The 16422-nt window shown below is 43.6% G+C and overlaps 1 protein-coding gene across 1 annotated transcript; it reads left to right on the plus strand.

Moving 5' to 3' along the window:
* The first annotated feature begins 605 nt into the window (after window positions 1-605).
* On the plus strand, window positions 606-2529 carry ovca2 (OVCA2 serine hydrolase domain containing). Its single transcript, XM_049592098.1, has 2 exons — window positions 606-984; window positions 1721-2529. Exons 1-2 carry the CDS (start codon window positions 831-833, stop codon window positions 2239-2241), a joined length of 675 nt encoding a protein of 224 aa, XP_049448055.1. The 5' UTR covers window positions 606-830; the 3' UTR covers window positions 2242-2529.
* The last annotated feature ends 13893 nt before the right edge of the window (window positions 2530-16422 follow it).

The raw sequence follows: 16422 nt of genomic DNA on the forward strand, positions 1-16422 counted from the left end.
CTGGCTTTTAAATAACCCTGACCAGAGCATCACTACTACACTATGCTACACTACACTACCTGGTTTTTGTTTTGTTTTTCTTTGCTGTAGTAGAAGATCCGCATCTTTTGGCAGTGGGAGGACATGTTCCTTGATGGCTTTCTACCAGAAAGGGACCTCATGGTTAAGGCCAGAAAGAAATCGTGGTTGGGGTAAGAATAAATACATATCTACCAGAAATGGCTTCTGTAGAGAAAGCCTACAAGCAAATCTTTCCCCATGTGCCATGTTTTGGTCAAGTTCAAAGAAAGTACCTCAAGGGAATCACATTTCCTTCTTTAAAAAAATTATTAAATGTTCTACTTAAGATAGATTGATAGAAAGAACTTTATTCATCCCCAAAGGGATATTCAACTGTCCAGTGGCTCATAAAAAACAACAACACACTTCCCCTCATCAACAATAATACAGTGGTATTAAAATAGACATAAAATAGTGCATAAATAGAAATGAGAGATAATATATTTACACTGACTATATGTTCTTCTGTTTAGTTTTCACAGCCGTTTTCTGGGTTTTACTTTGAAAATTGTAAGCGGAAATACTTTTCACTCCTTCCGGCTGGTTCCATGAGTGCTGCGGCTGTCTCCAATTTAGCAAAACTTCCGGTATTTTAACCGCTAAGTAACTCTTTCTCGCTGTGTATTTTATCCGACCAGTTACAGTGGTGTACTGTATGACAGCGACTTATTATTTTTTGTATATCAACGTTAATATCTTCCGCTCTGTTACCGAAACTAACTTCTCCGGCTAGCGCAAGCTAACGGTAAGTTACCTAAGCTAACCTCGTCATGGCTCCTCTCCGGCTCCTGTGCATTCACGGTTACCGTCAGAACGGCAGCTCGTTCCGGGAGAAGACCGGAGCTCTGCGGAAGCTGCTGAAGAAACAAGTGGAGCTCGTCTATGTGAGCGCACCGCACAGTGTGCAGCAGGCCAGCAGTGAAGGTGGGTCATTCTCTAGTTTCATCTGCCTCCACCCAAAACATGCTGTAAGTTAGGTGTGAGTAGAAAGTTTTCAGGTGAACATAACAAGCTTACTGTCATAGTGTAGACTGTTTATATTGACACAGTTATATATAATGCAAATTAGTACTAATTATAACGATGATAATAGTGCAAAACGTTAGGCCTAGCTAAAATTAAAAACAAACACTTGATTGAATGCAGCAAGTTTAATAAAGTTTGCAAGATAAGTGACATTTGTTTTATTACGATATTACTTATTTAATTCCATAGTATTTTGGAATTTATCTTCTATAAAACTTAGGAAAAAACCTATATTGAATTCATCACCTGTCACACACAATGTAGGCTATATGGTCTTGGTAATAATTTCTTTTTGTTTGTATGTTTGTTTGTTTTGATTAAAACTGCAGGTGAAATGGCTTGCTTTTGTCTTAATTGGTCAACCTCAATAATTAATGATATATAGTTGCCACTTTTTCACATTTTAAAACATGTAGAGCCAAATTCCTTCAGAAATATTAAGAATACAGAATAACAAATACAGAATTAGGTAAATGTTAACCTATTTTATACATGTTTGTGTATAATTCCTAATGTAAAGATTAATTTTCAGGATAAAGAAACTTTTGTTCCACCTGTCTGCAGTGCTTCCCTTTGAATTAGATATAATATAACATAGTAGAATAACCATTTATCTTTTCTGTCCTTTCCAAAGCTCAAGAGAAGGAGAACGGTTCAGATCCCGGACCTGGAGGCGATGAGGACCCCAGGGGTTGGTGGTTTTCTGACATCCACGCTCGGAGTTTCAGCGCTCAGCAGCAGTGTGAGGAAAGCCTGGGGCTCGACGACAGTGTGGCGGCTGTGAGAGAAGCTGTAAAGGTCCAAGGTCCGTTCGACGGCATCCTGGGCTTTAGTCAGGGAGCAGCTTTAGTGGCCATGTTGTGCTCACTTCAAGAGCAAAAACTGGAGCCAGAGTTCAGCTTCCGCTTTGCCATCCTTGTCGCTGGTTTCCGCAGCGCATGTGAGGAGCACCAGAAATTCTACAACCTCCCTCTCCAGATCCCCTCCCTGCATGTGTTTGGGCTGGAAGACCGAGTCATCCCTGACAACATGAGCAGGGAGCTCCTCCCCTCCTTCCAAGACCCTCACGTCCTGACACATCCTGGTGGCCATTTTGTTCCTGCCGCATCTGCTCACAGACAAACCTACCAGGACTTTCTCAAGAGGTTCCAGTGAGGAACGAAAGTCACAGAAACTCAGGTGCTAAATAAGTGAAGAGCTGTGAATAAGACTCAAACACTTACATATGGCCAAAGAATGTTTCTTATTTAATGTTCAGAAAAATGTTGTGATACCATAATTGATTCCAGAGGGACTTTGGGTAAAAATACCAAGTTATGAGTCATGACCTCTGTTCTCTGCGAGCTGTATTTTATCTGTGATCTGATCCATCCAGAACAGAACGACGACTGCTGTCCTTCTCAGGGAAGATGTCTTCTAACAGACAATAAATTAATGAACTAATTAAGTGACTATTGTTTATTTAATCTATTCTGGTCTCTGTTTCTTTTGTGAGCTGTGTTATATATATATTTTAATTTATCAAAGCACAAGACAAGTGAAACTAATAACATTCATGATGGCTTTGTTCTGGTGAAGTGGTAGTAATTATACCTGTGCTTTTCCCTGCGTCAGAAGTGTTCTGAAAAGGACAAATATAAACCAAATTACAGCAGTGCGTTAAAGCCCTCTGATTCCAGTCAGACAGGGCGTTTCGGATGCTGTAAGACGATCCAACAAGCACTTCGTCTGAAGTTTCCTGATGTCTTTAACCAGGTCAGCAGATGGGAACAATCACGGGATTTTCGTAATTTGTTTGGGAACTAGAGGAATATCAGGAAATTAGTAAAATGACAAATTTTACAGGAATAAGCGTGAACATATTTTCCCATTTTTCCCCCCCTGCAGTAATCTCAATAGCAAAAGCTGGAGAGGACTGACATTTTTAGGTTCTGGGAACACTCTGCCGTGATTGTGGAAAGTTATGACAAGAATTTTACATCCGAGCCACAGTGGAAACCTTGATTTAATACGTTTGAGTAATATTTTGCATAACATAGCTTTGCACACTTTGCTTTACTTGGGTAGAACTGTGACAGCTGTGTAACAATAGAAGCTTATACTGGAGCATAGGTACTGAAACGTGTTTGCCACAGAGTTTAAACAGATGAGGACGAACAATTGTTGGAGTTGTCTTTACACTTCATTATGTGGTTACTGAGTCATTTTCACCTAGTATCAGATGTGAGGAGTAATAAAAAGCAGCTATGCCATCTAGAGGCTTTGCATCTCAGTGATTGGTTTAGATTTTTTTTCCGTATAGGATGCACAGAGGTGTTTCCTCATGTGGGAGTCATATAGACAGGTTTTACACACGCTCAAATGTGCAAAGTTCAAGGACATGTTGTTCTTTTATAGCCGAAGCATGTGCACGTCAGACTGCACTCGTACAATTATTTCCAGATGTGTGCTCTCTCTTTCTCCTCTCTACCTCTTTCCCTCCCTTCTCTCCTTTTGCTTTCATCTCCCACCGGCCTCTACCTCACTTCAAACTCAACATCCTCCTCCCTTCCACATCCTGTGTGTCGCCAGCTTTGGGTGCAACATACTCTGTTACATGTCTGCTGCATTTATGATAACATGCACGAAAATAGTTGTCTCAAAATCCACTCCTGATCTGAAAACTACAGACAACTGTTGAGTGGTTGTTTGCCTCGCTGAGATGAAATTCCACAGTAACATCAACTTCCTCTCTTGAAAACTCTCACTCTCTTAATCCGCCTTAATGTCTAAAACATGTCACCTGTTTTAACATCTCATGTGCCGCCACTGCCGCTCACACACACACACACGCACACACACACACACACACACACACACACACACACACACACACACTCTGTATCGTGGCTACGTGGTCTCCTTTCTCCATCACAGCCCTCATATCCATTGTCTCCTGTGCTCCCCTGTGGCCCTTGTGTCCCTCCAAGACCTAACAACACACACTCATACACATGGTTTTGATAACAAGTAGAGACGAACGGAGAGAGTGAGTGAGCCGAGGGAAACAGTAAAAGAAAAACACAGAGGGTCACTCTTGCCAGTAAGTTTTACAACAGAGCCGTGACTCCCTTCTCAGGAATCCGTTCCCCCTGTTGCACAACAACCGGGAAATAATGGAATGAGAGACAGAGACAGATGAGGGTGGAGTTATCCTCCCTCCCCCGTCTCTCTGCCTCCCCCTCTCCCTCTCCCTCTCCCACTCTGCCTCTCTCCGGCTGCTGCGGTTAAAAAGGGAGAGTAAGGGCACATTCAAGTTTTTCGCAGGGCGATTGAAGGATCACTTTTTCCCTCTTCCCCCAGTGGAGTATGGGGGATGGAGCAGGGGGCAGAGGGGTGTGTCACAGCACAGATGGGCTCTATTTTGATTATGGAGCGTTTGTTGTTATGGGAGACGGAAGGAGAGGAGGGGCCGAGTGGTGAGCGTGTCTATATAAGACTTGCTCTTAAACTCCAAAGAGCCTGGTCATCCCAGGGCCCACGCTCATCCAGACTCTGACAAAGTTGACCAACTCTGCCTTGTTACTACAACTTCCACTGCTGACAGCTCCCACTGGAATAATCTCTGATACTCCCCAGAGGACTTGAGATTGAATCACCTGGCCTACAACTTTTGGATTTACATGCCTTTTTTTTTTTGCAATCTACAATATTGTGATCCCAACAAAGAGAAGATGTTGAAGACAGAGGGACTGTTGTTTTTAACCTGATATTTCACACCTCTATGAGAATGTCATTCACGCATGTGTGCATGCGCTTGCACCGTTAAATTGGTATGCTGGTGCAGATGGATGTGATGTAACGTTATGTTGGAGGGTTTCCAGAGGTATGGCCTGTGTCCAGCACCACATGGGATTTAGCCATGCCTCTCCGCTTCCTGTGTTTGTCTCCGTGTGTGTGTGTGTGTGTGTGTGGGTTGGTGTGTTTGTCTGGGACGACGTGCGCGCCTGCATAGTTTGCATAGAAAAGGAAAGTAACCTCGTGATGTGATATGAGAGCTGGTTAGATATGCAGCGTGTTTGACGTGTGTGTGATGTGTGTTGACATATGAAAGAGGGAAACAGTGGGAGTATATTTAGAGTTGTCAGTCAGACTGCTATATTAAGAACAGAAAAGGCAGGGAAAGTCAGTACATGTCAGCTAATGACATGAAATTACACACTGAAGAAATCTATGCTGCAGTGTGAGAGTGATATCCAGGCCCAAACAGCGGGCAGAGGGTGTGTGTGTGTGTGTGTGTGTGTGTGTGTGTGTGTGCGTGCGTGGGTGTGCATCTGCATATTTTTTTTCTCCTCCATATGGGTGTGATTTGGTCATTTGTTATTCCATGCTTGCATACTCACACACTTCTGGTTTTCCTCTGCTTTGTGGTTTTCTTGTTTGTGTGGACAAAATGTACTTTGGCGAGGGCCAGAACTTGTCTGGTTGTTGTCTTCGCCCTGTCATCAAGCCCAGCGTTCTCTCAATCTGTCGCTCTCACTGATTTCAGACATGCGACATATTGGATGGTCCTGTCATCTGGCAAAACGTCCTCGTCGTGATTGACCTTTTGACCTGTTCCACCTGGGTGTGTCTGGTTACAACTCGAGCGCCAGATGTCATTACATTCAGAGGCAGTGTCGATTCTTGACTGAGGAGGCACAGAGGTGAACTGAGGACACAGCTGAAGTTAGGGCAGCGGCCGTTTGATGTATGATGTCATCTGCAGTCGTTTGCCCGCTTGTGTGCTTTACTGGACTGTTTTAGAGGCCGTGGCTGGGCCCTGGCGAGGACAGCTGTGGTTTGGCTGTCCTCGGAGGTGGCTAACTGACACTACTGGGGTAAATATTAGTCATCGTGACTATGGAGGACGACTGTGGTGGAGTCTGGATAAGACAGAGAGAGAAAGGGAGAAACAGAGAGAGGCATGTCTTGGCTCACGCAACCCCCCCCCCCCCCAAAAAAAGTGAACACTGTTGCACAATCTTGTTTGGCTTCTGAAAATTATTAAAAGGTTTGAAGGATGAAAAAGGGACATTACAACAAGAGCCTTCGCCGTGCTCGTGTAGCTCGGTGATATTTGTAGAGAATGCAGACTAAAGAAACTAAACAGAACAGTAACAGTCGAGCAGCTGCTGAAGTAATGTTCATAATAACAGCCATAAAACCCTGATGGGTGCTAAGTTACACCAGACTGCCTCAGCCCTGCACTGGAACATAATGGGGGATAACTTGAACTGTAGACACGGTTTAATACTGATGTTCATTTAGTATGAAAGGTTTATAGGTTTCGTCATTTATAATGATTACACATGAATTAATTTTGAGCCATGCTGTCATATAGAAACCATTTTCAAATTTACAAGATTTAAAAATCTGAGGCAATGATAAACAGTGGATCCTTACAGTGGTTCATCAAGTGTGTGTGTGTATGTGTGTGTGTGTGTGTGTGTGTGTGTGTGTGTGTGTGTGTCAGATAACTTAACTTCTCGGCCCTGAACAGTAAGAGTTTATGTGCTGTTGTTTATCTGTCAGCACATGAGCTTTTACGGTGCAGGGAGGCAGAGGACAAACAACTGATCATCCATCTTTCTTCTTCATGTCCTTTAATTTCTTCTTTTCTTTTCTTTTCTCTTTGCTTCTTTTCTTGTCCTTTCTTTTCTTCAGTCAGTCAGCACTCAGCAAATATGTTACCATTTTAAATGACAAAGAAAACGATGCATGGCAGAAATGTTACAGCCAGGATGCAGTGAAGAGTAAAATACTATTTTCTCAAAAAACTTGAAATTAAAATTAAAATTTTTAATAGGTTTGCTTTGTAGTAAGTAGCGACAGCGCTGTGCGTCATATGATTGTGTCATGGTCTTAAAATTAATTTCCGTTTGTGCAGCTGTACTCTTTATGCTCACTGATGCCGACTGACAACATCTCGCCTCAAATTGCTCAGCATTTTTTCTTATATATTTAATTTTTTTTAGCTTATTTTATTTCAAACTTTGAAGAACTCTGACTGTCTAGACTGTCTGAAAGTTTGGACGGCTGCCACACATGACTTGAATGAGAGATCCACTGGATTCTGGAGTCACTCAAACAGCAGTCGTCTTGTTTTAACCAACTTCTCTCCTCAGACCATAAATAACACCACCATCTGTCACATCACTTACAACTGTGAAAACTGAACACATGCTCAGTGGGACACTGAGAGACAGCTACGTTAGCAAGTAAACACCGGCAAATGTTTTTAATTTTTATTTTATTTGATTATATCAGGCACATGTGTCGGTCCAACATGTTCCAGCATGGGTAAAGTTGCTGTTACAAGCAGACAACACAGACTGACCTGTAGAGGGCAGAGTGACTCTGAGTATTACAGAGACGTGCTTGAGGAAGAGTGGGCCAAGGAGTGGAGCTTTTTTAGTGTGTGTGTGTTTGTTGTGAGCATACCGAAAGTCTGCACGTGTGCATGCATACATGTGGGTTAGCCTATCCGTGTAGGGTCCCAGTGTGTGGTGTGTGTCTGCCTGCAGGTTACAGCGCTGCCTACTGGGAACTCCTGGCTGTGCTGCTTTGAAGTGAGACTGCTCTTGTCTGATAAACAGAGAGGGGAACAGGTGTCGGAGCTGGCTGACTCATCCGTTCAGCATGCTCTTTGCATTCATTATTGTACTCAGTGATCAAGCCGTAAAGAAACACACTGAACCCAATAAAGTAAAAGTGAAAAGCAAAATGTGTCCATCTGTGTTGTTGCATGCTTTATTGTTAAACTGTATTTAGTGTATCAGGTATGTGATATTATAGAATCACAGCCATTTTTGGCATCTTATCAAAGTAAATGTGCAGCCATGAAGAAGTCTGACAACTCTGCAGCCTTACACAGCAGTGAACATGGATGAGTGAGTGACCTCTGACCTACTTTCTAAATGAGAAATTAATTAGCAGCTTCAACTTAACTTCTTTATTTCCCTTTTCCTCCCCGATGTCACCTGCCCCTAACGACCATGGCTGTAGACTGTTACCATGGTGCCGTTGCTAGAGTAACAATCTAAAGCCACGGTCGCCATGGAGACAGCAGGGTGGAGGAGGAGGAGCCGGAGTTGGCATGGTAACTGGAAACTGCGAGGTCTTCATTGGTTTGAGCGTGGATATTACGCACTTACATGGTGTAGGACTCCCCCAATGCAAGCCCACACAGGTTTCCTTTCAGAGCAGGAGCAAAGAGACAGACCAGGAGAGACATCTCAGATGTACGCAGTGTACTGAACAGTATCGTCATGCTGCTTTTTTCTTCTTCTTCTTCCTTTTAGGTTTGCATCACAACGGCACAGCCTTTACACGTCCCTCTAGTCTTCAGTGTGATGTTTGTTGCATTGCCAGGCTTCAGTAGCCATGACTGTAGACTGTTACTGTACTGTGACACTGTATAAGCAGTAAGCAGTCTAAAGCCAAGGTGCTGATGCTCTGGCCAAGTTAGGAGGGCGGAGAGGCGATGGTAAGGAGGGCAAACACTCCCCTGGTGGAAACCTGCATCAGCAAAAAACAGAGGAGAGGATATTGATATAACATTACAGGAATCAAACCTGACACAGTTCCCAAGAGGTGGATGCTGATCAATACAGTCCAGGGGCATCCCAGTGACCTAGATAGTAATCATGGGGAAGATTACAGTGAGTAGATAAGATGCTGGAAACTACTGCTGCTTAAACCATAGTGGTAGTTTCGTCTGTAGTCATGTGTGGTGGTAGCAGCATCTCTGCATCTTAATTGGTCACTCTGCAGTTCATTTAAAACAACATGTTGCTGACTATAACTTCAGGTGAAGGCTATTCCCAAATTAATGCTCTAAACAGGTGTAAAATGTAAACCAATCAATCTTTTGAAACAGTACAAAGTGTCCAGTTGGCAATCCTGTAATATTTGAAGCTGTAGGGATACAGGGATTCTCAATTTTTACCATGTAGCCAGGGGCTGATTTACTGTGTTGTATTCATTTATTCTTATATATACGATACCATTATTTCAACCAATGTTTTAACAACTGTGTAGGCCATCTGATACACTATACTACTACTACTACTACTACTGTATAAACGTGTGCTTCTTCAACCAACCAACAAATTAAGCAATCAGTGAATCACCTAAACAAACCAATCGAGCAAAGGTTAAAAATATTTATGTCAGAACTTGTAATAAAACTGATAAAATGTCAGCACATATTCTCAGTCATCCAGCTGAACGTCAGAGCCAAAACTTTGTAAACACGCATTTATAAAACTATTGGCAAGAATGGCATTAGGCATCATCCACCCACCGTTTTTCCTGACTCTGACCTAGTTAGAGTTTATGTGTATGCAAGTGTGTGTGAGATGGAGTGAAAGAGCACAGAGCGAGTGAGGCAGGGGGACAACAAGAGAGGAAGAGGAGGAGGAGAGACAGAGAGCTTGTAAAGAGTTTGATGTAATGAATATTGTCCAATAGGATCTCCAAATAATTCTCCAAAAGGAGAAGAGGAACTTTTTCGAATAGTCCCCCAATAGTGTACATCAGTGACCTTCCATCAGGTTGGGAATATGTTGAATATTTGGATGATTATTGCATTGTTGATTATGAATTTTAGAATCGCACCAACCAATATTGCCTTTATTACCCCCAAAATCCCTTCAGTTGTTGTCTTTTTGGCCCTTAAACGTGGAGATGTACCTGATTAGATCTGCTCAGGAGACTTATCTCTACTCAGTGACTTACTGGCCTTGACTTGACTTGATCATGGTTCAGTATACCAAAGAGGACTGACACCAGACCAGCACTCTCTGTATGAGTAGGAAGCCATCAGTTTCCACTTTATGTAGGTAATCAAAAGCAGACAAACGACCGAATATTATTTGTTCTTATACGCATAAGTGGGGGTTAGTGAGGGTGTCTCTGCAACAGGTTCCCTTCCATCTGTGTTTCAGCACCGCGGCGGTGGGACAGCGACACAGGGCGCTGAGGCTCGGCGCTGTCCGCGGTGCTGAAGTGGCCGACGCTGACAGCAGAGAGGCGACTTACAGCAGATTATAAAGCCTCAAATAGTCGTGTGTATTCAGCCTATAATGATATATGAATATATTGAAGTGTAACTCTCAACATCTGTCTCCCATCGCGACCTAGTTTCTCCCACTTCCCCGTGTCTGAGCTGGACCACGGGCTCTGCAGTCTCTCATTACCGAATAGATGCTGGTCAGGTGACGAGCACCGTCACGCGCCTCACTGCTCGACAAGTCACATGCCCGAGGGTACGGGCATATGACGTCACGTCACGAGCAAACCAATCGGCTCTCGTCCCATTCGGCAGCCTGGCTTATCAGAGCGCGTGGGCAGTGGCTTGGTCTGGCTGGGTTTCCATGGCACCGGGGAGAAACTGCTTGACTTGACGAGCGTGCGGGTCCTCCATTGAAATTACGCACGGAATCATAAAGAGTGAGCCGTGAGGTTGAGCCTGGACTTGGGTGGATCTTCACTCTTGCCTTTGTATTTTACTTTTAAGAAATAATAAAATAAGATGAAATAAAATAAACTCTCACAGAAGACACCTCAAAGATGATTTAACTCCTCAAGATTATAGCTTTAGATTGTTGCACCATATCAAATCTAATGATGAAAAAGGTTTCAATTATGAATTTCTCTGGTAATATTCTGTCATAACAGCTGTTAAATCTATTCTTACCTCCACATATGCTGTTATAATATCACAATATTTCAGGCTCTGCTCTCCAAGTCCATGATTAACATCGTCTGATCAAAGTCAGTGCAACAGTAGCCACAACAACTAGTTGTGAATGAACAAGGGGTTTCATTGACTCGCTCCACCCACTCCTCCCTCGTGTTTTCCGCGCACGAGCCTCTCACATTGCGCATTCACACCCCCGCACGCCAGAGGATCACACTGCAGTGTGCGCGTGCGTGCGTGCTTGCGTGCGCGCTATGCCTTTAAAAGGGTTATAGTAGGTGACTGCGTATCATCTGCAAAGTGCGCAAGAATGACGCAGGGCTGACTTCACTGGCTGACGACGTCACAGAATTGAGACTGAGAGAAAAAAAATAAGTTAAAGGAAACGCCGACCGGAAGTGCACGGAGGAGGGAGGGGGAGAAGCGGGGGGAGGGTGGGGGAGGCGGAGGCGAGGAGTGTGCCGCCACACCGGAAGAAAGTGATGGCTATAATGTCATCACTATCGCCGGAAACCTCCCGGTGCCATGCGCTCCCGAGTATGTGCAGGGGTTGGTGAGGAACACTCCCCCGCCTCCACACACCCCTCACTCCCCCTTCTAACACGCGCGCGCTCGTTACAGAAACCAGCGTACACACACATTGGGGCACAGGAGACGTGCGTGCGCCTCTGTGTCTGTGCACGTGTCAGTGTACATTGCACGGTGGCATCTGCACATAGACATCACCGGATAACCTACAGATGAGCCAGAGCTGCCTGGATCCGACTGAAACTACCTGTTTAACCTTTGCAACCTGTGTGACAGGTGGAAACTAATAACCAACATATATGGTGGACTTAAAGAGATATGTACACAAATGTATTTGTGCCGTGCGTAATTGGAACAAATTGTCTCCATCAACTCTGACAGAAAACAACATGACAAATGCGATTTCAAAAAAATCCCCGCAGTTGTGTCTTTTCTGAGATTCTCTTTTTTTCAGGTTGCAGGCTGAATGCTGCCCACATGGGAGAGAAAATGAGTCACACTGCAGCAACTTCCAACCGGAGAGTGAAGATGAGAATAGTGTCAGTTAAAGCAGACTATGGAGCTTTTTAAGGGGATGGCCCGTCCAATACACCCTCTCCCTATGGTTGCACTTCACCCATATCAGAAGTGATTTTGTTTTTTCTTTCCAGGATTCGGATAAAGTGGCACAACATCTTCCCTGTAGAAATGGAATTCTCACTTACCTCAGTCAAAGTTCCCTGTGTGGCCACGGCTGCGGCTCCTTGCTGTAGAAATATGTCTGTGTCTCTAAACTCGCTGTCTTCACCAACATGAAACTGTCAGCGCAAAATCTGTGCCACGCTGTCTTTTCGCGCACAGACGCTTGTCGTCCCTCTTCTCCAAAGTCGCTTCCCATACAGACCGGGCTCTCCCATCAACTGTAGGCTTTTTATAGAGATCCCGTAGTAACTAGTAGAGGGAACGGGGGAGGGAGGGAAGAGGGAGGGAGGAGGCGAGGGGGAGGAAGGGGGAGAGGGAGAGCTCATTCAAAGATTCACCTACACATGTACGTGCGTATCCCACGTCATTGAACGGAGTGCAGCTATTTATAAAGGGGAGGAAAAGTATAGCCTGAATCACTGTGCAGGTCTTTAAAAAGGAGGATGAAAATAGCATGTTTGTTGTATATGTCACTCTTTGCAATGAGATGTCAAATATTAAAAGCTCTTGCGAGAGAATTCATGTGATATAAAGACATTTGGAGTCTCCGAGGTGCTCATTAGTGAGTTGGATCGTATTTCCCAATCTCCCAGTATTCCTATAACAGCCTATTTATTACATAATTATCTGTCGTTAAATTTCACAGGGGATGCATTTCAGATTGTCACTGTCTTTTTTTTTGCCAAGAAGACATGCTGTAATTGCTGCTGTCAGAGGATTCAGTTGTTGCCTCGGTGATGATATCACGCTCAGTTCAAGAGGATACTTTGATTCATCGATAAATATTATTGTGTGTTTAAATCAGATCAGATCATCCTGAAGCCATCTTACAGTTTCAGTTCTCTCTCCTATAGTAGGCTATTAAAAGAGAGCATGTATATGAAAACACTGCCTCTGAAAGCACACACTCATAATCAGATATGTTAACATTTTGTTTACCAAGCGATCACAGCGATGAGCAAATCGTGATGTTTAAATTAGGCGATGAATCACTGCCGCTGCCTGCTTGGAGTGACTGTTTGCTGCAGTGCACTGACTTTTTTTTTTAATTGAAGAGATTTCAGAAATAAAACTTGATCCAAAAATCCAACCCAGATTCCAATATATTTGCAGTGATCTCGGGAGAGATGTGTGACAGGAGTCGTGCGTAAATCCATCCCGACGCTGTTGAGCTCACAACACATTCAGGGAAAGATTTGGGGGAGACCCTCGTGCGTAAAGAAGTGTGTCAGACAGACGTAGGAGTGGGCAGTGAGAGTCTCCCGTAAATTAGACGCATTTTGGACGCAGGACTAAAATGTTTTGTTTTTTTGTTTTTTTTTAAAGATGTCCTTTAGAGTTTAGGAAGCACAGAGTCACGCCACGCAAGAGTGGAAGTTGAGAGAGAGAAACTTCTGTGGCCCTGCACTCCTCCAAACGCTCGCCAGGTGTGGATTGTGATCTCTCTCTCTCCTGCACCACCCACCTCCACCTCCACACACACGCCTCCTTTATCCAGACATTTACTGAATAAATTAGAGATGAAATCCCTCTTACCGGCTATGGGTTTCAAAAGAAAAAGTAAATTATAATTCAACTCTCAATTAAAAGTAAAGTCCATATCAAAGCGAGATCATTTCAAAGGCAGCCGCTGCAGTCTGGAGGGAAAGTTTCTGTCACGCCTCTCCTTTGATACGTTGATTTAAAAATGTCACAGCAGCAAATGTAGAATAAAATATTACCTAAAACTGCTCCAGAGCACGTCCAGTGTCTTTTAACACTAAGGTGTAATTTGAAACATTTTAAAGTGAATACACCCTTTGTGACATTCATAATGTAACTGGCTGAGATGTGAGCATTTCTCAGCTGTAAACATGTGTCAAACAAAACAGCCTTCTTAAAGGGAACATACACCCTCAAATCAAACTCACCAGTTTGTGAATGTAAATTAACTCCTCATTGAACTGTGGGGAACACTGTAGTGATGATGTGCTGTTTGAGCTCCTCCTCATTCATCACCACCACCATCACTACTTCTTCCTCTCTCTGTTTCTCAAGGTTAATAAGGTCACTCTCACTGAGCCTCAGCCTCCATCTGTGGAGAGGCTGCCAGGACTCAAGAGGCAAAGAACCCAGAGATTTCTGAGCGTAGTCATTGGTTTTTTAACCTTGAGAACACACATCTGTGCACCAGAGATAACCCTAGAATAGGCAGGGGTTACAGTTTCCCTCTATATACTATCACCTGTTAGCAAGGGTCCAAAGGTTTGAACAGGCCCACCAGGCACAGGTTCAGGCTTCACATGTAAAATGTCACTCAAATTAACATGTACCAACTAGGCAGAGACTTAAAAAGACCACAAAGGGATGCAAAGGAACTGCAAAGAGACACAAAATGGCTACAAAAAGACACAAAATGACCTCAAAGAGACACATTTATTTCAATGGGACACAGTAAGACAACACAGTGAGACACCAAAGTGTTGGTGAAGATTCTCAGTCATCCAGGTCGTGTTAATCTTATGTGCTATATCGTAGCCAACTGGACTTGCTTTACCCAGGTAGAACTGAGGAAGCCTCTTGGATGACAGATGAAACGTCTTCAAGAAACTCAAACCAGTTGCCAGTTGCCTACAATATAGCACTTAAGATTGTTTCTTGCCTGTATCTTAAGACAGAAAACATCAAAATACATCACCATCTGTGGATAGATCTTACCATTTGAGGGCGTCATTCTACTTGACGGCTTACATTATGAGCCGTTTGGATATTTCACACACTTCAGACTAGTTTGAATTGCCACATAAGTGACACACAAAGTACAAGTATTACAATAATATCATCAAGAATACAGATGTTTATTTAAATATGACCATCTTTTTGACTAACTTTGGAGATAGTTTGATTTTGTCCAGCTTAAGCACATATTTATATGAACCTAGTTTGTTGTAAAGAATATTCAGCATGTCTCTCTGCAAGGACATTCAAATAAACACAAGAAATTTGTACTCTAGAGAAAGGATCAGCGCTCAGTGAATAACCTCCTAAGCCCTATAATAAGCTATTATGGCAAGGCTTAACTATACAGACCAGTGAGCAGTGATAAGTATCACGTCTTTGGGGTCATCAGGTGGGAACCTCCTTTCACCAATGTTTCGTCTAGTTGGTCCTACGACACCTCCAGGAGGCTAGACAGTGATCTCTGGCGTCCCAGAGATACTCCCCTAATGCCAGGTCTCACTGCTCCCCGCACCAACCCAACAACCTCCTTTACCTTACTTACACATGGTTTTCTCAGCCCAAACAGCACTGCCACCTTCAACAAACCCAGGCTCCGTTTATGCGAGCTCCAGGTAGTGACCGTGCCGATACTGCCTTTCCTAGCACATTCATCATACCCTATTTCACACGCTACATATCATAACTCCACTATAAGTTAAAGGAGATAGAGAAGATAAACTCACACATTTCTCAGCCCAACAACAAACCCAGGCTCCGTTTATGATTATTTGCTTGTATTGATGTTTGAAGGATGACGCCATATGAATAGATGTATTAGCCGTTGCCTACTCCACCCATGGCTTTAAAATCTACATTCACATCCCCACTAGAAGCAGCCCACTGGGATCCATGCTTATCCCTTCACAGAAAAAGAAAACATCCTTGCAGCACGATAAGAATTCAACAGTACACCCACAGAGGCGAGTGCAACATTAAATTTGATTCACTCCGCTGTTAGATTCTGGTCAGTGACTTGTGCTCTGTTTTTCCTCCTCTTTTGGTGTAAACTCGCCTCAGAAATTATTGCAGAAGAGGAGGAGTGTGAATCTCTCAGCCTTGGGCCTCCAAACTGTAGAATCTCTCCGCTGACTGCAACCAAACAGCAATATAAATGTGCTGACGTGTTGGTGGAGGGTAAGCATTGTGCGAGTGTGTGTACACAAGCATGCAGAATCCAATTTCCTCATACTACTCCCCACATGAATATGCGAGCAGGGGGGATGAATGACTGAAATAGTGTGAATGAAGGAGTTCCTCACCTACTCCCTCTTTAATCTTACACTCTCTCTCATTACTGGCCCCCATAGTGCCATAAACACACACGCACATGCAAACACACACACACACACACACTGCTACAGCATCATCTTTTATTTATCTTTTCACTATCTTTAATTTCATCACTTGTAAACCTTTTGCTTCTGGTTCTGACACCCAGTGATCAGCCCTGAGGCAGTGCGCCTTCAACTCATATTCAACATTCAGCCTGGTTATATCTCGAAGCCTGATGGTGAATCAGGATGCAGATGATTTCCTGTTCGAATCTCTTATCTGTCTGTCATGCCCAGTTGTTGGCTCGCGTTCTATCTCCTCATCTGTATTCCAAACAGAGATTGCAGTCAGATAAGAGAGAAAGAAACAAA

Source organism: Epinephelus fuscoguttatus, linkage group LG12 (genome assembly GCF_011397635.1).
Source record: "Epinephelus fuscoguttatus linkage group LG12, E.fuscoguttatus.final_Chr_v1".
NCBI lineage: Eukaryota > Metazoa > Chordata > Actinopteri > Perciformes > Serranidae > Epinephelus > Epinephelus fuscoguttatus.